At 49.6% G+C, this 26,998-nt stretch overlaps 1 protein-coding gene across 1 annotated transcript in view; it reads left to right on the top strand.

Annotated features, from left to right (window-relative positions):
- LOC135907687 (chymotrypsin-1-like) overlaps positions 1-26,998 on the top strand; it is a 48,811-nt gene that overhangs the window by 16,604 nt on the left and 5,209 nt on the right. The window contains exons 4-6 of the mRNA XM_065439390.2: positions 8,427-8,536; positions 16,496-16,637; positions 23,844-23,955. Of these exons, the coding sequence (XP_065295462.1) occupies positions 8,427-8,536; positions 16,496-16,637; positions 23,844-23,955 (364 nt within the window). The remainder of the gene's footprint in view (positions 1-8,426; positions 8,537-16,495; positions 16,638-23,843; positions 23,956-26,998) is intronic.

Raw genomic sequence — 26,998 nt, forward strand, 5'->3', positions numbered from 1 at the left:
AACAGGCCGGTATACTGACCTTACAAAAACGAGCCAAGCTTGCACGATTAAAATTTATGTATCAACTTATTCATAATGAATTGAAAATAGACAGTTCCAAATAGATATCTTTAGCACAAACACGACTCACCCGACATAAACATTCACTATCATTAAACGAACACCCATTTTATACGGAAAGCCATAAGCATTTGTTTTTCCCTTTAATGGCACGTGAATGGAACAAGCTGGACCCTAATATTACAGACAGCCCATCGTTAACTACTTTTTTGACATTAGCCGAAAATGAATTGCGCGCTTCGCAATTATGATGTACTTGTGTCACCATCTATTTTTGTGCCATTTTATTTCATTAGATTGTGTACATAATCGCAATTTCTTTAACGACACCTTAACCGTATCTTATGGATTACTACCTCTTGTGTATACCTCACTTTTATAACTTATATTACTTGCCATTACTGAGTACTATTGTTGATTTATGCAAATTGTTTACTTCCTTCTTGTTGTAATTATTGCTTACCACCATTGATGTTTGACAGGCTACCTCATTACCCCTTGTTACTCTTAAATTTAATGCTATGTATTGTGTAATTTATGCATACCGTTTTGTTCACCTTTGTATGTTTTCTGGCTTTGATTACCTGTTGCTTTTTTTATCAACATTATTAGAGTGTATAACGTTACTTTTATGCCTACTACATTGTCTGCCTCTGCTAACTGCATGTTTAATATGTCTAACCTTAATATTGCGCTAATTATTATTGTTACACTGCAAGATAACTATGTATGCCCTTCCTGTTATGATCCCTGATGGGATCGACAGTATGAATAAATAAATAAATAAATACAACTCTTCCCGTCTCGAAACTGCTGGCTTTTTCCCGTTTTACCTCTTGTATGGCCGCGAACCAACGCTACCACTGGACACTGTGCTTCCGTCTGCCACGGCTTCAACTGGCGATTATGCCCGTGATGCAATCGCCCATGCTGACCACGCTCGCCAACTTGCGCACGCTCTTCTACAAGTGTCTCAAGACAAGCAGAAGCAATGCTACGACCTCCGTCACCGTGATGTCCGTTTTGTGCCCGGCAGCCTCGTGTTGCTTTGGTCACCTTCGCGTAAAGTTGGCCTATGTGAAAAACTCCTTTCTTGTTACACAGGTCCACATCACGTGCTCCGCAAAGTGACCGATGTCACCTATGAAATCGTTCTCGCCACGCCCACTACGTCCTCCGCTGTGACAACCAGTGGCATTGTCCACGTCGCCCGACTAAAGCCCTACAACTCTCCACGCGCCTTGGATATTTACCAGCACCGTGACGGTGCTTTTGGCACCGGGGGGGTGGGGGTGGTAGTATTACGATATCATCGAGCGATGCTCAAGAAACGAGCCGCCGCGAGAACGACGATGAAGTTGGTCGGTGCGCTTGGCGCGAGCGACTGTCTGCCTGGCTGTCTGGCTACGGCGTAAATAGCCTGTAAATAGCCTCTTCTGTCTGTGTCTTTCCACACGCAACAATATTTATGCAGCAACACAGGCAACGACCTCCGTCGATCTGCCTGTGGTCCCCCCCACCCGCCCCAACCTGCGGATAACCCAGGAGACGCCACGAAGCCGGCAGCCCCCGAGATAGCCTCGGAGCCCCCCGAGGGCGGTTCCCCAGCACACGAGGAGCCCCATGCTTCAATATCACTCCCTCCCTCTGACGACGAGGATATGGACCTGTTCAGTTTCAGAAAACGCGTTTGCGAAACAGAGAGCGACGACGAGGAGGCGGCCTTGCATCGCAAGCAGCCGTCGAGTGCTGCCTCTAGCTCGGAGCAGCACGTGGCAGCCAGCGATCACGTGGAGCAAGCCCTTCCGAAAAGGGTGACAGCCACCTCCTTTGCGCCTCCTCCGAGCGAGGACGTGCCTGGCACCACCCCCGACCTGCCGTCTGCTCGCGATGGTGGCATGCCCCACGTAGCGTCGTCTGCCAGCGGTCAGGCTGCACAATAGAACGCTACCAACGCGATGGAGCTGGCATAGGAGAAAACTGCAGAAGGGCACCGGATTGGGCGAGTTGGTGTTGCATGGTAACAATAAAAATTCAAACAGCGCATAAACGACGGGACCAGAATGAGGAGGAGACAAACCACCGTTTCGTCACCGCAGGGCCCCGTGCACCCCGCGCGCGGTTCCTGAAGGACCCGCCATGCCAGACTGCTACGCGGCCGAAGCCAAAAGGGAAGAAGAAGAAGAAGCAGAAGCAGAGAAAGGAGCCTGCCGAAGTCTCGTCAACCACAGGCCCAACATCGTGGCCGACCACACCACCACCCAGGAATGCCTGGAGTGGTTGCTCAAGCTCACCGAGCTGCACACGATTTATGTGACTGGCTGTCTACCGGCGGCTGAGCGCGGCAAGAGCACCGGCTTCCTGCACGGTGTGAGCGGGCTGCATGCAGACACATACCTACTGGGAGACATCGAGTCCATCATGCCTGTGCTGTCGGCAATGATGGACGGGAGCACCGTCACCATCCTATTTGCGGGACCGGTCTTTCCGGAGCACGTACGCCTCTTCAAGCTCGGCTTAAGGGTGAGGCCAGCCAGGCCCCGCCCAGTACAGTGTCGACAGTGCGGCCGCTCCGGGCACGTCCTGGAGTCCTGTCAGTGGCCGACTGGCTGCATCTCCTGTGGCAAAAGTCACGAGGCGAACGTCTCCTGCTAGGCCGTACGCTGCAGGAACTGCGGGGGCTCCCACAGGGCGGACACTCTTGCTTGACCCAAATGGCAGGAAGAATGCAAGGTGGCCACAATCATGGCTTCCTCCATCACGCCATTGTTGAGGCGTGCTGTCAGGGCAGCAGTCCGCAAGGAGCAGCGGCCGCAGCAGTCCTCGCCTCAGGCGAGGTCCTATGCCAGCGCGCTGAAGGGCTCCAGCCCGGCACCCAGGCCTCCGGTGCCAGCCCCTCGTGCCTCCCGCCGCCAGGAGACACAGGACACTGCCGCTCCTCCTGCCCAGACTACCGTGGATCAGCTGGTTGCGAACCTGCTGCTCATCATGGCAGCAGTCAGCACCATACTGCCAGCTGACCACCCACTCCGCCGCATCTGCCTGCAGACAGTGGCTTGCCATCAGCCAGTCAATAACCCTGGCTTATCAGCCAACAGCAAGGAAGGGTCGCCGCCGCCCGAGTGCTCTCCTGTGGAACACTAACTCTCTGCGGCGGTGACACGCAGACCTTTCCCTGCATCTCCTGCAGAGCGACTACGACGTGCTTGCACTGCAGGAGGTGTACGCGATGGACGAGGACCTGCGACTCCCGGGATACACCGGTTACTCAGGCGCCATCAGCTGCACGACACGCGGCTGCACGGACGCGCCGTGCCTGGACGACACCCACCAGCCCGGCAAGCCACGGACAGCCATCAACGTTCGGTGCAACCTGGCGCACGCTGTGGTTGCAATGGCCGACGTCGTAGGAGGGCCTCTGGAGTGTTGTGCTGTCACGGTGCGTCTCGGCAGCCAAGACACGACCATAGCGAGCATATACATACGACAAGGAAAGGCACGAGACTCCTCCATCCTTGACCAGCTGGCTCTATGCCTTGGGAGGCAGACAGTCCTCTGAGGCGATTTCAATGACCACGACACAGACTGGGGAAGTTGCCGCTGCTCCAGCCGAGGCCGAAGCCTCCGCGAGGCTATCAGCAGAGCCGGACTGGTGATCTTGAACAGCGGAGGACCCACCAATGTCCGCCGAGGGGTGAACTCAGCGATCGATCTATCCCTCACCACAGAACAGTGCTCCTACTCCTGGGACACAATTTCGGACACTTGGGGTTCGGACCACTTCCCCACTGTAATCCCCTCTGTATATGGGAGGAAGCCAGAGACAAGAACTTTCCACGTCATAGACTGGTCTCTGTTTAGGATGTACTGCAGTGACGCGGCCGATCGCTGTGTTTTTCTAGATGCCATCGCAGAGTGCACCCAGGCGGCTACCGTTCAGTGTTCTGCGCCACCGGACACCCCTGCCCCAGATCTCCGCCTACTCAATCTCTGTGGCTCCAGGCGCCGCATGGAGCGCATAGCAATTCGGGCAGGGAAGGCAGAGCACTGGACTAAATACAGGCGAATGGACGCCTGCTGTAGAAGACAGGCCCGGCGCAGGAGGAATCAGAGCTGGGTGAGCCGGTGCTCCAGCATGAAGGACCGTTCAAGGGGACCCCTAACCTGGCGTCTACTCAAGTCACTCACCGGCAAAAGGACGAGTCGTCAACCTCACGTCAACCACCGCAACACATCCGCAAGGGGCGTGCGGCCTTACAGAGAGCCCTACAGAGGCCCTCTGCCAGGCTCTGTTCCGTCGAGGAGTGCTGAGAGTCAGAGCGAGGATGACGTGACGTCAAGGCGATCCCCTCTCCTCTCACACAATACCTGGCCAGCTATAGCGCCGTAGCAGGTGTAACCTTTCAACCGCTCTGCCAGGCTGTGCTTCGTAGTGGAGTGCTGAGAGTCAGAGCGAGGATGACGTGACGCCAAGGCGATCCCCTCTCCGCTCACACAACACCTGGCCAGCTATAGCGCCGCAGCAGGCGTTCCTCTGTCCTGTGCAGCAAGCGAATATGCATCGTTAAAAACGACACATATTCGGTGCATTCATGGCGCAGCTCAGTAAAGCGTTGTCGTTAAAGATATCAATTAATAAGGCGGCACGTACCCAGCGCGATTGTCGCGCACCCTGCGAAAGCGTTGGGTTGCTGTCCTTGAGGAATCATGTTTACGTGAGCTCGACACCACCCAGCATCGGATAAATTTAAGGATCTTTCTGATCGTTGAACGTAGAGTGGCACTATGCCATTGGCGCATGCCTATTAACGCAAGATGGCGCGAAAGAGGGCACCTACCTACTGGTGATCCATGTCGGCATCAAAGATGTTCATTGAAGAGGACGGACAGATCGAGCGGCACATACGCAGTGGTCCAAGGTGGCGTCAAAATGTCTTATTATGCATTTGCACCTATCCAGTCACGCGTCTACATTGACCCATGTAGTTGTGATAGTGGTTCGTTGAAAAGCGGCAGATATGTGCACATTACCACATACTAAGTTACAAAAGTTGGTCCGACGGCTCGTTGTGAACCACGCTCCCTCAGTAAAGCAGCCCGACAAACTACCCATTTTGCCATGAACTACCCAGTAAACCAGATGCGGGAAAGGGGTTAGAGACAAACATACATAGCCCCCGGGAAGTACGTGAATCGCACTCCGAATGATAATGCAATAAAATCCAAAAATTAAAGCAACACAAATAAATTGGTTAATGTTCACTCGATTATGTAAGCTTTTGCTGACACTCTGCGACATCCTCGCGAAGATTGCAGCGTGAGAGAAGTGGCACGTTCCGTGAATTCAATGTGAAAAACCCAAAGTAACAAGATTCCCAACCTAACTATAATACACCAGAGCAGTGCGGCAAATCCGAAAACACCGAATGACTCAGGTCCGGCTCGCCAGGCCACTTCGGAATAAAGCACTGGACACCAAGCATTTCAAGGTCCGCCGTTGTCTCACAGGTGGAACAGGTGTGCAAACCACAATACAAATTTATTCAAGCGTAGACGCGCATGCAGCACGGCCAGTACGCACCCGCTCTATCCACGTCGACATCAGTCGCAGTGTAAGCGAGTGCCCCATTCGCACTAGGCAACAGCCTCGAAGTCATGTTTAAGCTGGATGCGGGTGTACTAAGGAAAAGGAAGATTACGAGCGCTGAAAATGAAAAACTGATTAGGTACCACTCGGGCAATGGGCGTTGATATCGCCTGCTTTTGACGACGCCGCCGGAGCCGTAGGTTCCGGCCTTTTGTGACCTTGCTCCCAAAGCGGTAGGGGAAAGCGAAAGCTACGTTCTAATATGCATAATGGTTCTAATAGTTCATGGTTGTAATGGTTCATGGTTCTAATGGTTCATAATGGCATCGAATGCTTCACCCTCTCCTGCGAAGCTTCTCACATTTCCCTTCCAAACTACCTGTATCGTGCAGCAGAGGCGCGAAGAGCGGACACAGCTTTAGGACGGAAATGGGAAGCACGGGACATAGAGGAGGTGCAAGTATGGCGCCGTACATGTAGACTGAACGGCGATGGTGCTTGATTTGCCCGCGGTGCGACGGCTTCGGACTGGCACCATGCAGGGGCGTAAGTGCCGAATGTGCGTGCGCGCGTGAGCGAAAGAGGAGGTGCGATTACCCTGAGGATGCAACGTAGATCCAAGTGTAGTGCTGTCAACAGCGTAGCGCCCACGTGATTCCATGCGCACCGCTCTGCGAAAAATTTGAGGTAGCCATAGTCTCCACAATTCTGGCAATGCCTTCATTCTTTAGAAATTGATGTTACGTGGGAAAAATAATCAGAACTCACTCAGACTCACTCAAAACTTTATTGTTGCTTAGTGCTTGTGTTCAGCCGGGTTCACTAGGGGTCAGACTCACCAGAATTCTTCTCAGCGGGACTCACTAAGCACAGAACTCACGGGTTAGTTTGAGTCTGAGTGAGTCGACTCATGAGTGAGTTTTGCCGACCGATGCGGTAAACTAATAGAGAATGTCTAAAAAGTCCTACGATGCGTCAGTATTTCTTAAACTAAGCTACATGTGCTTCTACAATCCTGAAATGTAGTCAGTCACAGAAATGAGAGAATAACAAACAGCCAACACCAAGAAGAAAAGGCAAGCAGGCGGTTAACCGTGGTTGTGCTCGGTTGGCAACCTTACTCGTCAGGAGATAACAAGATGAGAAGGATAGCCCGTGTGCACATGCTCGCACCTGAATGTTCACCCTCGTACAGTCACACGCGGTCGACAACCCATTCGTATTCAGGACGCGCATTACTGCCTTGTTGGCCTCTCGAATGCGCACCGGATGGCTTCGGCCAAGGTCACACGATACTTTGCTTCCGAGAAGGGTCAGTAGTTTGAACGGTTACACGTACGCAGAGCACGGCGTTTAGAGTGGAAGCGTGGACAGTGGACACAGAATTTGTTGTATATTTGCGTCACGCCCGCAAGAATGGCATGCGGCGCTATTAGTCGCTAAGACATGTGCCCGGAACTGTTTACTTAAGCTTTGGAGAGAACAGTGATGCTGGGCAGGTCGTGTAAGTAATCCTTGCTCAGTCTCAAACACTAACACTAACAAGCATATGTCGTAGATCATTAGAAGATACCATATGGTCCACCATCATAACATTTCTAAGAAAACACGATTTATTCTTTAGCAATAAGCATGGTGTCCTTCGTGCTAGTTCTTGGGAAGCTCAACTCTTTGAATCGGTAACTGATCTGCACGAAGTCGTTCATGGTGCAGGGAAGGGTAGGTGGCGGGTGAATATCTTATGGTACAATGAGATGCTATATACACGTTGTCCAATATGCGGATACGCAACAACAGCGTGACAGATATCAAGGAGTCGCTTTCATTGGCCACCCTTCATAATCACACATAGCAATGACTCTGTTGTCCCATTTTCATGCGCTTCATTAAATAAATCCCTGTTCCTCAAATCTCACACCAACGCAGTTCATTGCATTTTTCAGCGTTTTGATCACCCGTGTAATGTAAAACCCGTTTTTAGCGCGCACTAATCTGCATCGTCATTCACAACTTCTTTTGGCAATGTAGCATTTCAATAAATTACCAAAGGGTATTGTATCTGTCACTAATCATGATGCTTTTTTAACGAGTCGAAGCTGTGCCGAAATCCTAATGGTGTGATTATGGTAGTGTTCATGTTTATTTGCATATTGTCTTATTTCCTGTGTACAATTATGCCACTGTACCTAAATAATGTTCGTTTTTTGCACGATAGTTATTGTAACTGACTCCCCCCTCCAACGTAATTCCCGAATAGGCCTTCAGGCTATATTAATAAATAAATATGAATCAATAGAGATCAAGATCGGTAGCTTATCAGGGTGACAAAACGGAGGTCGAGAGAAGGAATGCGCTGCGTAAGGCAGTCGAGAATGAAGCGGCATGTTGAGAAGGCGAATTTTGCTGCAGCACGACGCCTTCCGCTGACCCAAGACCAGAGTAACCGGAAGTCGCTTGGGCATGCCTTGGTAATGCCGCGGGGGCACAAACAGTCTGAGCGCGAGGACATCTGTAAAGCACAAGGCACGCGGCACCGCTGACCACGCAGACTTCCAGATTGTCTTCGATTCAGACGGAGCCTGTTAGATGGAACTTCTAGTCGTCAGGCGCGCCAGATACCGCAGAAGTTGTCACAGATGTTCGGTGGCCAGTTTTATGTTCAAGCGCTGTTTTTTGGTGGCACGCCCTGCCTTAAAACTAAAGCATGCTCGAAAAATGATTTGCCTTTGTGTGGCATTACGCGAAAAAAATAACGCATGTCGCCTTTTTTCTTCTGTAGGTTCAAGTTAAGGGCATATATGATCTTTCATCGAATGTTGCATTGAATTGTGGCGGGAGCATCATTACAAAGAACCTTATTCTGACTGCGGCGCACTGCTTGTTTGAAAAGTGAGTCCTTTAAAGTGCTTCTGTACTTGATATAAACAGCAACCTGACTGAATTAGTAGGTTAACGTCTTCGAAGACGAAGTACAAAGCAGACTATGTGAACAAAGAATCAGAGAACACGAGCGTTGATTCATGACTAAATATTTAAATGAGGAGACGAGATAATACCGAACACAAATGAATCACGTAGCACTTGCCAGATGTGCAAGGTGCATCAGCAAATTATGCCGCCAATAAATTTTACTTTTTTGTTATGCAAGCTGTTAAATGTCTCGACTGTATCGCAGTTTATTTATTTATTTTTCTTTGTTTAAATTTCGGAACAAAATTTTAGTTTGATAAAACACGGTTCGGTTCCGAAATAAAAAGGCAAACAGACTATCAGGTAACTGAGGCTTATAAAATGTGCAAACATTCTACCTCACGTGTAAGTTAAGCTGCTAAACTACGCGCTTGTGCTTTATTTTCTCGCACTTAAAATATTTTTCGCACTGGATACCGTCTCGCACCGCTTCATCCTGGAGTCTGTGGCAGGCCTCGGCCTCGGCCAGAGATTTCAGGAGTACGTACGCTCCTTCCTAAAAGACAGAGAAGCCCGACTGCGAGTCTCGAACCTTTAGTCGGACCCCTACGCGCTGGGCTCCATCGGAACACCACAAGGCTCAGTCATCTCTCCATTACTATTTAACATAGTGATGAAGGGACTTGCAGACAAACTAAGACACATCCCAAACGTAAACTGCGCACTATACGCAGATGACATTACCATCTGGAGCCCGGGAGGCTCCGTGGGAGACATGGAGCAGGCATTACAGTCTGCCCTTGATGCCACGGAAGAGTACCTTCTAAACACAGGAATGAAACTATCCTCAAAGAAATCGGAACTATTACTATTTCGCAAGTCTTGCCAAGGAGTCCGCCACCTAACACCTCTAGACGAACTTCCGCTCGCACTACACACAAGAGACGGACAACAGATTCCGCGAGTCAACCACATACGCATTCTTGGGCTCCTAATCGAATCCACCGGATGCCACGGACACACGATCAAATACTTAACCGCCAAAACCGAAAACATGATCAGACTCATCCACAGAGTCTCGGGGCGCAGGAAGGGTCTCCGCGAAGATAACCTTCTGCGCGTATACCACGCGTTCCTTATGAGTCACATTAATTACGTCGCCTCTGCCCACAACTGGACGAAACTAGAAACTCATGCGCAAAAGCATCAAACAGGTCTTGGGAATTCCACAAAGAGCAAGTACAGCAAAGGTTGACCAGCTAGGTATGCACAACAACATCGACGAAGTGATCGAGGCTCAGACTATGGCGCAAATACTCCGCCTATCCTCGTCCAAAGCCGGTAGGCTAATCCTAAATGACGCCAATGTCTCCCCGTCTCCCTATCTCGAGCACGCGGTTACCCTACCGAGCGAAATTAGAGACAAATAGAAAGTCTCACCGTTTCCCAGAAACGTCCACCCATAACACAACGTGGGTAGGCGCCGGGCCCGCGCCCGCGCGATTCTCGACCGCATCGACGCGGTTCGTGAAGCCACCGCATTTGTGGACGCGGCCCAGTACGGCAGCACATCCACTTTCACAATAGCGGTCGTGGACGGCAACGGAACGCTACGATCATCCGCATCGGTTAAAACGACCACCAGCGCTAAAGCGGAACAAATAGCCGTAGCCATCGCCATGGCAGACCCCACATTTACTTATGTCTTCACGGACTCGCGTGCCGCAATTCGGGCCTACGAATGCGGCAACGTATCTAAGGAAGCAGCGCGTATACTACTAGCGAGCTCAAAAGAGAGCAAACGGTGCCTCTCCTGGTTCCCCGCTCACATGGGGAAAGACATTCACCCGCAAAAAGCTAACCTCAATGAAACGGCCCACGACCGTGCGCGAGAACTTGCCCGCCGCGACGGTCCCACTGCCTACGAGGGGCTGGACATTCAGTTTAATGACCCGCTGCTCACTTACCAAGAGATCACCTCCCACTATCGGAAAGGCAGAACCAATTTCCCGCTCCCACACGCCAAACTCGAACGCGCGCAGGCGGCCGCGTTTCGAATGCTACAAACGGACTCGTATCCGTCACGAGGCCTACTAAGTCACTATAACTCAGAAATCCCGGCAAATTGCCCAGACTGCCCAGAACTTTATTGCTCACTCTCGCACATGCTCTGGCAATGTACCGCGTTACCAATGCCCGAATGGGAAGAAGCCCTCAAAAGCCCGGACCTCAAACTTCAACTCAAGGCCGTCCAGAGGGCCCTAGAACTGGCGGAGCGTCACCACGTTCCCGTCCCGACTTGGGTGTCGCCTACGGTTTCTGCCGGAGGAGTTCCCTGCGTCGGATCTCCAACGGATTGAAACTCCTCAGGACTTCAATAAAGTTCTTGACTGACTGACTGGATTCCTTGCCCACTTATGCTTAGTTCGGCGATATGGACAGGCCACTGAGCCTCTTGAGTGCTCACTTTCTTCGACTAGCCGTCCGTCCGTCCGTCCGTCCGTCCGTCCGTCCGCCCGTCCGTCCGTCTGTCCGTCTGTCCGGCTGTCCGTCTGTCCGTCTGTCTGTCTGTCTGTCCGTCCATCCGTATGTCCATCCGTCTGTCCGGCTGTCTGTCTGTCTGTCTGTCTGTCTGTCTGTCTGTCTGTCTGTCTGTCTGTCTGTCTGTCTGTCTGTCTGTCTGTCTGTCTGTCTGTCTGTCTGTCTGTCTGTCTGTCTGTCTGTCTGTCTGTCTGTCTGTCCGTCCGTCTGTCCGTCTGGCCGTCTGTCCGTCTGGCCGTCTGTCCGTCTGGCCGTCTGTCCGTCCGTCCGTCCGTACACAACGCAGTGGTTCAAATCGTCTACTAGCTTGGGCCACGAGGTATGTGCTCGCTCGTGGTCGTGATGGCGTTGTGGTCATTGCATCGTCGTCATTCCAAGCTTTGTCATCCGACTCTCGTCATGCCGTTGTCCTCGCACCTTCGTCGTCAAGGAATTCTAATGCATTCGTTGTCAAATCATCATCGTGAAGCGGTCGTGGTCGTTCCGTTGTCGTCACTAAGGCTTCATGATTAAACTCTCGTAATGCCCTCGTTATGACGTCATCGTCATCATGCGTACGTCGTCATTTTGCCTTCGTGGTACACCGCCGTTCCACCATCGGCGAAATACACTCGTAGACACTGTACTGTCCTCATACCGTTGTCATCGTCGCCACTGCGACGTCATCATACAATCGTAATCATGTATTCTTTGTCATAGCTTCGTTGCGTTGCTGTCGCGCTCTCCGTCGTCGTCACTCTGACTTCAACATCCGACTCTTGTCACACAGTCATCGCCATACTATTGTGAACCCGCCATCTTCATTATACCGCCTTACCCGTTCCATCAACTTCATTGCTTCGTCATTCCATCAGTCACTGCATCGATGTCATCCCGTTATGCTCATAGGCCACCTTGGCAAGCTAGTGTAGTAGCAGTACGGGCCGATACCGGAGACAGTCTACGTCGCATGTAGCCGAAGCAACGGAAATCTCAGTATGACCACGGCAGATTTTGAATAAACGTGACCTCAGCAATACAGCGAGCCGGTACATTGTCTCAGTGCTAATCGCATTACCGTCGAGAGTTATCGTGCGGTGGTTCTGCCGTGTCTTTTTTTAAGTATAGTTTATCACTGCGCAATTTCGTTGTAAACAAGGCAGCAGCCTTGTTTTTAGGGATACGGATATTTAGGGACAGTAAAGATGGTAGAGCTGTTTTGCATGTAAGCTATTTGGCAAGACCGCAGCCGTGGTCAAGAAAGTCCGAGAGAGTTTGCAAAAAACAAAAGAGCCACGTTTTAAAACCGCGGTGTTTGTCTAACACACTGGTGGACACCTTAACCGCGGTTTTGGGGCAAAGTATAGAATGCCATGAATGGAAAGCGCTACACATTTTTCCTAGCAGCATGATTTACAGTGAGTCTACCGGTCATGTGGACGTCGACGCTGGCGGTAAGGTCGATGCCCCACAAGAAGTCTTGTAGACCTTTAATGGGGCTGCTACGCCTTGAGCGCGTGGCCCCGGAGGGAACAGGAGATCCTGAACGTTCGCCTTCCGGAAATAGAAGTATCGGTATGCAGACACTATGCGGCTACTTTCGGCGTTGTGACCTGAACATTACAGAAAAAAAATCTGAAACCAGGGCCTCATTTTCTTGAAAAACGAAGGAATTTCAGGGAGGTTGTTCGACCCTGCTGGGAGAGTTTCTGCGGTATGTACACATCCGATCCTCAGCACGAGTATGAACGAGTGGTCGTTGCGCAAAAGGAATATCCGACACTGGTCTCTTTTCTCCTCCAGCGGACGCTCGGTCACGTGACCTACACACAGGGCGCGCGAGAGGGTGCTCTCATGAAGCCACCAGTCTTTTCGGCGCTCCCTCCGGAGCTTCCCTTGCCCCTTTAGCCTACGGCGTTAGGGAGTGTCGTAATTGCCGGTGAATTTTTGTTGTGAGTGAGCGACTTAAACGTCAGCGTCATTTGTTAAAGGACTCTGGTAATGCGCGGGTGTATCACTTAACCATTGTTATAGGCTTGAATTTTTCTTTAAGCTTAAGGCCAATGGTTTTCAGTGAGCGCATGATTAGCAGTGAGACGCGTTGGTTGCGCTCCGCTAGCGCACGTCCTATGCAGACGGGATGAATGTTAACGGCTGCATCCCCCGTGTGCGCTGAAGGCGGCAGTGTTCCGAGTTTTATCTTAAGCGTTCATGGAAGCTGTTAAGAGTTGACCCGTTTTTTAAAATGTCCTTCTTGGTGCGTAAGTTACGGAAGTTTAGTTTAGCGGTTCCCTTAAAGGCGGTCCTGCGTGGAGAAAACCTCTGCGTGAGGTGCAAGCATGCGCTGTGAATTGTGACCTAAATATTGGCGATACTTTCGCCACGTACCGGCAGAGTCAACAAGGCTGCTCAGTGGCCCCAGTACGTGCGATAAGTAGTCCACTGTGATAGAGTGTGAAGAGGCTGTTGATGAAGTTATGCCGTCTAAATGTTATGAAGCATTAGTTACTTAGAGCCTTTTACTTTGGTTTAATTGTACGTATACATTTGCTATAGTAGAGCGCGACAGTCAAGCTTCGTCGGGCTCAGGGAAACGCAATTGCTCTCCCTGGTGGCACCTCCAAAATTTTGGCATCGAAAGTTTCAGTTCTTAGTTGAGCAGCTCATATTAAAATTGTAGTGTCATGCCCAGTGGTTTAACAGCTGATTCCGGGGTCGGTGATGGGTGTGCTCTCCGGTGGGATCGTGGGCACTTGCAGACCTCCTGTTGCACGCAGGAGATGATAGGTCGCGTATTGTGACCGAACAGTGCAGCCAAGCCGTCTCTCTCTCTGGGCGTCTGCGCGTTGTGTGGTACTGCGTTGCAGGGATCGGCTCTTCCGCACCGGTTGTTGTAGGATCGTTGCAAGCATTCCAAGTCTGTCGTTGTTACAGAAGGCCAAGCCATTTTCTTGGTCACGAGCCATTCTCATCCTGCCCAGCGGTTGTCCGGGCTCGCCAGTTGACATTTTCCTTGCCGCTTGGGAGATGTTAAGTTTTGCAAACTCGTCGAAGAGCGGAGGCCGGGGTCGGTGTGTTACCGACGTCAAACAGCATTCCACAGAGTCGATGCGGACGCTGAAATGCTGAAGGATTCGGCTTTCCTACCAGAAGGTGCGCCTTTCAGTGGCGACAATTTGGTAGACTTCGGCCTGGGAACGAGACGTCAGAGGGTTTCCCCGAATTTCACCGAGAGATGGCAGGACCTGGAGTGGCTTTACCTTCTGGCGAGCTTGGGCCACAGACCTCTCCCCGGTCGTCATTGAAACACTGGGTCTGGTATGCTTTCCCCCTTTCCAAGATCAGTTTGGAGCCGACACGTACATCCTTCTGTTGTTCGGAGGCGGTGCGCTGCGTCATTACGAACCACTGTACTGGTTGAGGGAGACACGATCTGGTTACCCAGTGGGTGATCTATTGGAGCATGCTTTCCCAGAACGACGTAGTAGCTATGACCAGTAGCTTCTGCGTGCTACGATGTACGGCGCTCCGTGCTCCTGTGAGTGCGAGTATGACTTTTCTCTGTAAATAAGTTTACCTCACCTATGTAAACAATCCGCCCTCTCCTTGTGCCGTTTCTCCATCCTCTCGCCCTCGTACTCATCACTAAAAAGCAACCATCGTTAGGAAGGCACGGACGACATCATGGGCCCACTAAGCCTCACTTTGGTCCCCCGGTGGCGAAGGTCATGGCAACCCGCTTCGAGACGCACGGGTGGCGCAGGCTAGAGGCCCACCCCCCGCGGGACGCCAGACACGGAAGTCTGCGACCCCCAAATCGTATAGACTACAACCCAGTCACGCCATCTATGTTTACAGTAGCAGGAAAACCAGATGTGAACAACAGAAAGCCAGAAAACGAGAAGCAGGAGGAAACGGTTACCTTTCAGCCGCAAGTTATTCATTTATTTCGAAAAAAGAGAGAAATATTTAGGATGAAAAGAAGGAATAAATTGTATGTTTTGTTTTACGCTGCGCAATCTACAGATGTTCACATTGGCCGACTACATCTTGGCGCACAGGAAAAGATGTGCGCTTCAGTTTAGTAGCTCTGGCTGCGCTGCTACTGAAAGCCGTAGCTGGGATTAGGTAGGTTCCTGTTTCGCCTCGCTTTTAATAAAAAGGACGATAATGCACGACCGACGGTTGAATGGAACCTCTGCCGTCGAGCACAGCAGCCGAACCCTCTAACCAATAAATGGCTCGATTTTTTTTGGCTCGTATGTCACTGATATTTGTAAGCTGTCAAGAAACGGGCAATAGGGCCTGTTAGATGTGGCGCCGTTTCCTGAGGCTACTTCGAGTTCCCCCGGACCACATCGAATCGCAGCACATTCCAAAGGAGCGCTCGAGCCAACAAGTTCACATGCAAACAAGTTCGTACGCCGCCGGTGGAGCTATTCAATGCTTGAGTTTTCCAGAAAACGAAGGGATAGTCCGGCATTGTTTCAAGGAAAGTGGTTCCGGAAAGAAGACGGCTGCGATGTACCGGGAAGGCCTGGCAGCGTCGCCCCCACCTGGCTTTTGTGATGGCGATCAAGCAAGGGGGACCAAGCGGCGACTCTCTCCGCCTGGTGTGGCACCGCGGCACGGGCGCCAACCATTGGCCGAAAATGGCGTCATCTGAGCGGACTCTCACATTGGTCAAACATGACGCGACTTCCAGTGCTCGAAGGGTTTATAAGAAGCATTCCAGAGATACCAGAGCATTCTGGAGGATTCCCTGATTCACCTCTCTCGAACTTCTTGCCGCGGGCCGCAGCGTCCGAGTTTCTGCCGGCCCGTAATGACTGTACGACTCTTACTTGACTCTCACCTCTCTTTATATAATGTAAAATAAATTCCCCAAGTTTGTTTTCATCCCGAAGTCCGTCCTCCAACCCCTACAGCACCGATGAGGTGCATACTTATCGAATTACAAAGCCAGCCAGCTCTTTCAAAGGATCGGTCAGCCACTTTCGCGTCTTTTTCGTTTGACTGCTGGGGCTCTAAGGAGCCCCAGATTGGCCTAGTCCGCGATATCGGCGGAGCCTGGATTGCGCGAGGCAACATCGAACGTCCGCTTTTCGAACGTGTACAGATAGCGGCCCTGGTACCTGCAAAACGGTTCGCATAAATTTATTCCTGCAGCAGCCTGCCATAGTTTGTTTATATTATTTCCTAAAGACCTCGAGCAACATACGGTAAAGTTACGTCTAGCTATAACGAAGTTGGCTCCAGCTCTCTTCTGCTTCTTTTCCCCCACAATACTCTAAACGCCTCTTGCTTATCTTGACTGCTGACCACAGTATAGAGAATAAACATCTACAGGCGAAAAGAGTACTTAATGTATATACGCTGTTCTTGTTACAGTTGTTAACACATGCTTCTTTATTTCAGAGGCACCTTTGCGCAAAAGGTCGTGGTGGTCTACAAATCCAACCTGCTTAATAATGGTAAAGCATTTGAAGCTGAAAAGATGATGCTCCACCCAAAATTCGTAACCAATTATGAGCTGGTGCATGACGTCGCACTTCTGAAAGTAAGTTTGAAATTCTGAAGCATGCTTCAGCGATCATACAAGCACTTTAGCCTTATGCAGTACACTAAAAGGTGCACGCATAAAGAAGAGGTACAGCGCTTTTGTATTGCTATTTTAGACAAGATTTTAGTAAATATTCTGAATGAAGGGAATGAATATTTACAGGAATTTATGTCCTAGAGGGGCACACTCGTGAATGAGGGACGCCGCATAGGAAAGCACCACTTTATTATCGACCAAGCCGGTATATCGTAGCATGTGCCTACCTCGGCAGTGTTTTGCATACCGTCCCCAATGAAATTTAGTAGCAACAGAAGAAAGAAAAAGTATAGAAAATACATTCCTGAAAAATAGAATTTTACTGTTCCAATGCCAGTCATTTAATTTAAAATCACATGTCATAGCTGCGAACAAAAATGTCTGAATTCAGTTTTTCGAAACTAAACTGTTGCAAAGAGGAATATCAGTTTTCGATTTCGATATGCTGACAGCGTTGCTTACAGGAGTCAGGCAGGTGACGTCATATGTGTGACGCCACAGAAGCTTCGCCGTCGGGGGACTGCGAAAATGCAAGTGCCTCCTCGTGCTCTTTACAAATGCCATCTACGTAAAAAAATTTTAAAGAAATATTTTTTTTGCCCGTATATATTGACACGTGTACTTATCTTTATCGGGCGACCACGTTTCGCCGCTTAACAACTGTAATCGCACAGCGAGGGACGCGCCTGCATGTATCCGACGTTTCTGGAAAGTTATCGATGCTTCTACCCGGCTGTCTGTTGTCGCCGAACCTTGTGTTGTCTGATTTCATCGCGTAACGCGAATGGTGTAAAGCTTCGTGGAAGCCACGCGGGTCCGAAAGATTAGTCTGGAACATTCGACGACTGCTCTATAAAAGCCGACGCGCTTGACCCGCGGATCAGATTTACGACGATCGCCGACTGTGTCCGCCGCTGTCGTTGTGCTTTAAGTGTAGGCTGTTTTGTGGGCACAGGTTCGCCGAATAAAAGCTAGTTTTTGCCTTTCACAGTATTGCTACTGTGTTCTTTGACGTCACGACCACGTGACAATGTGCACTGTAGGTGCAAAAGGACCGTCAAAATTTCTTCAAATTGATCACAACTTCATTTTCAGAGAAGTGGTCCACAGAACCTGTTATATGCTATAGCCAGGACACAATAGTAAATGTAGGAGCGCCTAACCCACAGGCAAAAAAAAGAAACCTTTATTGGACTTGCCTATTACAAAGCGTTATTTTACGTACTATGTAATGAAGCAGACGCGCCCCTGTGTGTGTGCCGTCTGAAGAGGAAGACGAAGGGCCGTGCCGTGATCTCGAGCGACCCCGTGCTTCGGACAGCCCTTGCAGTGCCTTGTTTTGCCTAGCGTTCCACAACGTCGTGAACGAGAATAAACCTCATCGCATTTGGTGGAGGTTGCTGAGATCCTTCGCCTCGTCCTGGAGCTCCGCACTCGAACCCTGCCAACAAGATCGCATTGTACTATGCCTGATCCCGCCACCTCGTTGCCCGCCCCACCGGCTGCCACTGTCATCTGCGCCGGCGTCCCTCGTCAGCGCGACCCACCCATTTTCAGTGGGACCGCCGAACACGACGTGGAAGACTGGCTCTCATCGTACGAACGTATAAGTGCCCATAACCGATGGGATGACCAGTCTAAGCTGACCAACGTGCCGTTCTACCTCGCCGACGTAGCCAAACTTTGGTTCTTCAACCACGAATCAGACTTTACAAGCTGTTCCGCCTTTAAGACTCTGTTTGCAGAAGTGTTTGATCGCCCAGCTGTGCGTACGCTACGCGCTGAACAGCGTCTACGCCAGCGCGCACAGCAGCCTGGAGAAACATTCCCCAGCTACATCGAGGATGTTCTCGATTTGTGCAAGCGGGTCAATCCCAGCATGTCAGAGGATGACAAGATCAAACACATCCTCAAGGGCATCGAGGACAGCGCTTTCCAGATGTTGCTAGCCAAAGGCCCAACTAGCGTATCCGTCCTCATTAACCTCTGCCAGAGCTTTGACGAGCTGCGCCGCCAACGTTCCATCGCCCGCCAGAACATCCAGCACGCCGATTCCGTCTCCAGCATCGCGGTTTCTACCGAATTCACCAACTCGACTCTCTCGCAGCATATCAAAGATTTTATCCGTGAAGAGGTGGCCAGGCAGCTCTCGCTGCTGCCTCACAGTGACGCACCTACGGCAGCTTTGCCTCCAACGCTGCAGGAAGCCATCCGAAATCACATATCTGAAGCGCTTCCTGCAGCTCCTACAACCCCCCCACCCAACCCTATGAGTGTGCCGCTGGCCCATACCAACTTTGTCAACCACCCTACGTCGCTGACGCTCAGTTATGCAGCCGTGGTTGCACGGCCACCTGCGCAGACCGCTTCCTTTCCATCGCCCATGAATCCGGCTTCATTTCAAGTTGCCCGACCGTCACCACACTTTTTTCGTCCCACCGAGACGTGGCGCACTCAAGACAACCGGCCTATCTGCTTCGCCTGCGGCATTGCTGGCCATGTGGCACGCTTCTGTCGCCGCCGCGCCTCAACTGCGTGTACCACCTTTGACAGGCCCCGCTACGCACCACAATACGCCGCCACGCCTCCATTATCACCGCGACGTCTCGACACTGATCGCCGGTTGGAAACTCGGCGTTCCCCTTCCCCTCGTCGGCGTTCGATTTCGCCCCTGCGTCGTCGAGTTCCCGCTGAAGAGGGAAACTGACTGCTGCAGTTCCTGAGGCAAGAACTGCAAATACGTCGATTTTCTCAAGACCTCAATCTTATTATAATCTTATTATTATTATAATATATCATCCTATTATTATTATAATCTTATTATAATCTCAAATTATTATTTAAGCTTTTGAGCAATTATTGCTTACCGGTGCTGCGCAAGTGTGTGCGCTGTCACAAAAGACGACAGTTGACCTTGATTGGTGGAAAGTTGTTGGGTATACTGACATCGCATAACTGTAGATGGGATTAAACACACAGCACGAGGAATACCGAAGAAAGGGAAAGAAAAAAAAACTTGAAAATACCGGAGGCGTTGTCAGCTGTGCCATGTACGAAACTGGTTGAAGTAGCTCCTTGGTAGTGCACTCATCCAGTTGCCAGCCTCCGGAACCAGAAGTACACCGAAGACGTCCTAAATCGCTCTTTCAATATTGCCAGCCCTGCAGCTTTCCACATCGTCATTGGCGCTGGCCTATCAGTTGATGTTAACGCAAATACAGGGCCTCTTCAATATTCGGCGTTCTAACAGCCCACTGTCTTCTGGTAGCCAGACGGCAGCTAGATAGTTCCTGCAGCGCTCACAGATGACGTCTTGACCACGTGGGTAGGGAACCGAAGAGGAGTCTAAGCCGCCCGAACGTCGCGAAATCGAATGCCGGGACAACTTGGGCCGGGATAAACGTAAACGTGCCACTAGCACGGCCGCGATCGTTGCAGCACCACCCCGTGTAGTCGGCGTGCCTGAGCGTTGCTCACTTGAAATGCGTACGCTTGCCCTGAGCGCTGAAGCGGTATTGGCGTGCAATGGAATTCGGGGATGCGATCACTCTCGGGAGATCTTGCGTTACCCGGCAAAAGATGCGCGTCGTGCCAAGTTTACTATGATCGCAGAGGACAATGCACAGTTGGCACTCAGAATGCTAGTGTTCCAGAGCGGCCGTGGCAACAAAGAAAAAAAGAAAAGAAAGAAACGCCGTCCTGTTCTAAAACACGAAATCTCACGAAAGCTATCGAATCCCCCAAAGGCAACCGCTAGATGATACTTGCTTGCAGCGATGCCATCGACCAGCGGGCGCTTGTGGCCAAATCGGCAAATGCGTGCCTATCATTGGTGATGACTGGACGGCGTGCACTAGGCCTTCCCTTATGCTTGCCCACGCTCACCGCTGTTCGCGTTTTATTTCACGCTGATAGTACAAGCTTTCGCGGCAACATGCTTGGGCTTCGATTTAAGAAGGATGTGTCGGGTAATCGGGTCTCTCTTAATTCTGGCCCCTGCGCCAATGAATATGGAGCTGGCACGTGGAAATGGGGTCACTGGAACGCCGCGGTCGAAAGACCGATAATCAAACATAAGTGCGGTTAATTACATAGACCGGCTCATCAAGCCAATCACCGCATTTCACTGGCATTGACGGGCTAGTCGGAAGACGCCCTTTCGACGTCATTCACGAAGCCAATTATTGATAGCGTTAGTACCTTTCATGTCTTCGCCGCGTTTTCACTCAAGGACTTTGAAGGTCGACTGAACGACGGGGCACATAAAGCCTTCGCCCTAATAAGCGACGATGAAGTAATCCAGGCTGTTTTCTTGTTTTGTCCTACCGTACATCACTAAGATAAGAAAATCCTCCACCTGTATGACAAATAAAACCATGCCGCGCTCAACAAGAAGTTAGTTCCATTCAAATCGGGCTTTGAATATAGCTCGATACAAGAAAACTAGTTGCTTTTCGAAGATAAAATGAACCTCGTTGCGCTGAACCTCGTTGAATGTCCCAGCGCAGTTTATTCCGATAAGTTCACTTCGAGTTAATCGTTATAGACCATGGTTCGCGAACGTGGTTAAAGAACTAGGTAGCAAAAAGAAAAAAAGAAAATGTCTGTGCCGCCTTATTAGACTAAGGCTGACCTCAAGCTCCCGGGAAAACTACTATGCAGCAGAAAGCGCATACTCGACAGCTATCCGGCAGCCGAAGGACTAATTTTTTTCTTTTGGACTTACCATGCATGATAACCGATAACACAAAAACATTCTGGCAAGTAATCAACGCGAAGTTATCCCCTATTATAAAAATTTTCTATTATGGCGAACATTTGTCCCAGCTTGACTGTGCCATCATTTTCAACAGTGCATTTTTATCAGTATTGACCACCGAACCGCAGGCGCCTCTTCCCGCTTTCCTACTTCGTCTTGAAGGCCGGGCATTCCTTTTTCGCGAGATTAAATATCTGCACTGAGTGATAACCTCAAACTATCGTCATCAGCCGGTGTTGACGAAATCACCTCAAAGCTAAAAAAACCCAAAATTTATCTCCGAGATGTATCTCACCTTGCTGTCCTCACAGTCACTGCCATCAGGCACCCTATCAGACGCGTGAGAAATGGTCAAGGTCGCTCTTCAAATCCGGTAACTGTGAACAGCTCTTAATCTATCGTCCCGTTTCCATAACTGGTGTCGCTCGAGAAATAATGGAACATGTAATACACTCGCACACATTTAATGATCTAGACAGCAACTTCTTTTTCCATCCATCACAGCACGGTTTCCGCATACGTCTGTCATGTGACATTCAGTCAGCCACCTTTCTTAATGACCTATTCAAACCTCGATACGAACACTCAAAGGGATATCATCTTTGTTGAATTCGCAAAGGAGTTTGATAAAGCAGCCCGTCAGTGCTTAATATCAAAATTTTTCAGTTGAAGTTTTGCACGCTGATGACTTAACATGAATAAACGAATTTCTTAGGAACTGCTCACAGACCGTCAGTATTGACAGCACTACTTGATACTTTCTTCTCGTTACATGTGGCGTTCCGCTAGGTTCGGTATTAGGTTCCCTCCTGTTCCTCATGGACATAAACATTCTATTACTGCACGTTACCTCTCATATTAGAACGTTTCCTGACGACTGCACTATATACCAATCTATCACTAACATTAACGGCCACATTTCGCTGCAGAAAGACCTAAACAGCCTCACCGAATGCTGCGATTGCTGGTTAATGACCATAAACCCTACTAAACATAAATCAATTTCAGTTTCCCGTAGTGAAAAACGTTACCACCTCCTTAAACAATTACTACATCGCCATTGGCACTGCGGACACGTTTAAGTATCTAAGCGTTACTATCACGCACGACCTAAGCTCGTACGTAGCTAACATCACATCATCTACCAATAAGAACCTTAGGATTTCTCATAAATGTAACCTTCGCAATGCTCCTCAGCATGGGTAATTACTTGCATATTGGGCACAGGTCAGTCCGAAACTCGAATATACATCGCCCACATGGAATCCTCACCAGATTTACCTTGTACCAATGCATTAGAATCCATGCGAAATCGAGCCACAAGGTCTATTCACTCGACATAAATAAAATTGTACGGCAATTAGAGCGACGCCATTTAAAGCAGAATCGGGGTTTAGACATCCTATGCCATCGGTGCGGTATCGCTAGCTTGTCGTTATCTCACAAGTTCTGCACCAGTACACTTCGCCACGTCCCTTAAATTCTACCACGTTCACGCATATCTCTACACACAGGCCATGCACTAACTGACGCTCGCTCACGCCCCCCCCCCCCCCCTCCATAAGTACTGTCGCCTTCTTGTTATATCACTTTCTCCCGTCGCACAGCCGCAGACTGGAATGGCCGTTCCCACCCCTTCACTGCCGTCATCACTTCAGCTGGCTTCATGGATAAAATAGCAAGTGCATTGCAAATAATATTGGGAACAACCTTTTTAGTTATTTGTATTCCCACCCCTTGTGGAACACCCCGTAAGAGATTTTTCAAGGAAATGAAATGAAATGGAAAGGAATAGAGTGCCAGAGCGTTGTGTGCGTATCTTGCATGACTGGTTGTGCACATAAACAATTTCAAAGGATGCGTTATGCGTGTCTCGTTCTTCAAGTATGTTTTCGCAAGCCTCATGGAAGTTTCGTTGCGATTGTCGCCACAGAGACGCCCATTATTGATGTGGTTCCCCAGTGTTCCAAATCTGTTATACGCATATACATGTTCATAATTGTCGGCATAGTTGTGACTGTCGCTAGATTTGACGTTACGTGAAAGACACATGTTGGTTTGTGTTAGACACATGTTGTTATGACGAGTAAAGATCGTTAAATCTACACGAATCTTTAAGGTGAATGTAACTATGCTTTGGTAGTTGTAACCATGACTAAACATTACCTGAATTGCTCGCCACTTTATATATACTGGCATGCAGCAGGGAGCGATATACAGTCTTTCATTGGCCTATATTTACAAAATCATGCTGTTTAGTACTGAAAAAAACGCATTACTGTTGATGTGACGTTACCTCCGCAATTGCTGATTGTTTAAATGTGTCTGATGCCTCATGTGGATGTCATCTGTTGAAACATTTTCTCTTAATCTGGAAATGACCAGTTACATAACGTTTCATTGAACAGCTGGCAGTGGACCTGGAATTCAACAGACAGGTTAAACCAGTGTGCCTACCTACAGCAAAAATGGACCTTGCAGGCAAGACTCTTGTAGTTGCCGGCTGGGGAGCAACAGAATGTAAGTAGCAAGGTTTTTATAGTGCAAAGTTTAAGCTATGTTTGTTATAAATGAGGAAATGCATAAGCTCTGAGGCAAGATGGCAAGGTGACGGCGTTTGGCATTTGCAGAACTAAGCACATTTAGCGTGCGAAAGACATGCACAGTTACCGTTTCACATACTTCCGTCAAAATAGCGGATAACTGCATCTTGCTCCACTGCTAATTGTTAGGCTGACGGCACAAATGCGTTCCCAACAGATATTGCTTGCCTAGCTTAGAGCCATGAAAGACCAGAATACACAGGTCTCCGTAACCCGTTCTTCTGATCAAACGGCAGTTTCATGGCCACAACTTCGGACTACACCATCTTACGAATATACTTAGCTCACACTTTTTAGAGCGCAGCTCTTTGGCGTCCGTTCCTGGGTTTCGCGTCGTCGTTGTCGGCGTTGTTGTCGGCCTCGTAACCAGCTTCGCCCCCCTTCGCTGGAGTGGGAGACGAAGGACGCGAGCCACGAATGGCGGAGACCAATGAGAGCGGCCCCTTCAGTGACGTGCGCGCGCGATGCTGGTGTCATGCGGACCCTCCTTACGGCTCGATGCGCACTCGTGTCTGGTCTCAGCCGATCCGCTCGTTTCGTACTATCGTCTGCTCGCGCCACAGCTCTCGCCCGCGCCTGTTTGCTTCTGTTGGGTCGGTCTCGTTCGCGCTTGTTTTGGTTGTTATTTCGACAACAAACGGTTACAAATATCCCTCGAGGCCAGCGCACCTTCCACAACTTAATGCGGTGAGTGTAAGACTCGTATCTCCGCGAATCCCATTCATGGAAGTGCGACGACTGATGCACGGCGGAGGCCAATATGGCATTAAGGGCCCCGTTGTGAACGTCTTTGTGAACGTCTTTGAGAATCAAGCATTGGTGTACCAAGTCGAACATATATCAGTCTATTTCTCCGACCACAAAGCTTCCTTCATGACTGTCAAGAACTGTTAGTGGAGTCTTTGTTAAAGGAATACGTGTGAAAAATAAAAAAAAATTGTGTGATAGCGCATACATGTGTTGCTCGATTTCTTTGCTTCAATCTATCGAAAAGGTGAAACAGCTTATTTGCTGCGCTCAAGTTTCGCATTAGGAAGTAACGTAATCGTCGGTAATTTTTTTTTCTAAATTTCAGTGGAGACAAGGTAGAAAGTGCCGCGCAGAATCCGAGCACGTAGTGCTTCCCGCATACGTTTCCTGGTAAAGATTACTGCCGCGTAAGCTGCCGCACCGACGGCATCTTGCGACGTAGGATTTACGTCACTAAGCTTTCGCATATGAAAGAATCACCCTAGCAACTGATTTCAATGTTGTTGCAGCAGCGCTATGGACGATGGCGTGCTGTCAAATTTATCACCACTGCCATTGCTACCATTACTCTAAATTACTATTATTACCATTACCCTAAAGCAATAAAGCATTTCGTTTCACCCTCAGCAGTTGTAGCGGTGGTTTTCCACAGCTTTGCTGGTCCACTATCGCAGCGCCGCGAAAGTGGTCCCCCCCCACACCCCCCCCCCGCCCCCACGGCAAGCTTTGCCTTTGAACTAAAAACGTTGGCTAAAAGTGAATTTTCTTACAACTCTGCAAGTGTGTTGTTACCGCCAATATTTTTACAAAATTTGTTTATTCGTTAGAAAAATGGAAGACACAGGCTGTAGATTATATAGGGGAGGGTCCCGAAATTAAAAATTGGAACGGCACCCTCAGGACACTTACCTAAGAGGAATGATGCGCTCTGCGTCCTTTTGGCTGTTTATACGTTATTTTACATCCATCATCTCCCACAGGCCAGACTTCGGCTGTCTCTCACCGAATAAACACAGGTAATTCCGTCCCATCAACCATCAACCTTACCATGTGTCCACGTAAGAGCGTGAAACCATTCAAACGAAAATGAAGATGCTCGCTAAGGACATAACCGAACCATCAAATAGTCCTTGACCGTCCCTGCCGATATCTCCGAAAATAGATGGCCCACGTAAGGGGAGTTTTCTTGTTTACCACGCCCAGAACGACACGAAAATTTCCTTGAACTGTAGAGACACATAACTACGCCGTGAGAGAACTCCGTCTCTATTCCAACCTGTGAAAGTGCACGCACGAAGCTGTACTATCAGTGTCAAATGAAAGGTGAACAGCGGAGCGCGTGGCCTAAGCATAAGTGACGGTGTAGCCCGCCGCCCAGTCATCGCCAATGAGAGGCACGCACATCCGGTGTGGCCGCTCGGCACTCGTTTTGGCTAAACGCGCTCAGCACACCAATGCCGGCCACCGTCGAGGCTGCCAGCGATACGGGGCTGCGCAAATGTGACGATTCAGAGAATGATGTGGCGCACCTGCGGCAAATCACGTGAGCCAATCTATAATGATGACGGTGCAAATTGCTGGGCACGCATCGCTGTTCGCGTCGGTGAACTGTTCGACAATACTCGCCGTAAAATGCAAAATTTAGCTTCTGTTGTCTTTTATTTTTGTTTTCCACCTTTCGAATGTAGGATTCAGCTCGCAGGCGAGAACATTTCAATATTGGGGGATCGCGCGGTGTGACAAAATCTGCAAATACGTTCCGGTCAATGGTGATGACTGGACGGCGCGCACTATACCTTCACCTATGCTTGGGTCACGCTCGCCGCTGTTCAGGTTCCGTTTGACGCTGATAGTACGTCTACTTTCATTTTGAGTCGCTACGTCTTGCAAGCTCACCGCCTACAATTCGTGAATGGCGATATGTGCCAGGAAGTAGTTAATTGCGAAGTTAACTAGTGATTTTTGGTAATGACTTGAATACGTGTTTTGATTTCTTGTAGGAATGCCCCCCTCTTCAAATAATCGAGCTCAAGGACAAGAATGATCCTATCTGACACAGGCGACATTTAGAAATTTCTGAAGGCTTAGGAAGAATACGTATATATCACGAACAGAGTGCAAAATAGAAACCGCACGATTAGAAATGTGTAACTTCTTTTCGCATTGCCTGACACATGCCTACCACTCCTGTATAAAAGAATGCATTGAAT

The sequence above is a fragment of the Dermacentor albipictus genome, chromosome 10 (genome assembly GCF_038994185.2).
Source record: "Dermacentor albipictus isolate Rhodes 1998 colony chromosome 10, USDA_Dalb.pri_finalv2, whole genome shotgun sequence".
Classification (NCBI taxonomy): Eukaryota; Metazoa; Arthropoda; class Arachnida; order Ixodida; family Ixodidae; genus Dermacentor; species Dermacentor albipictus.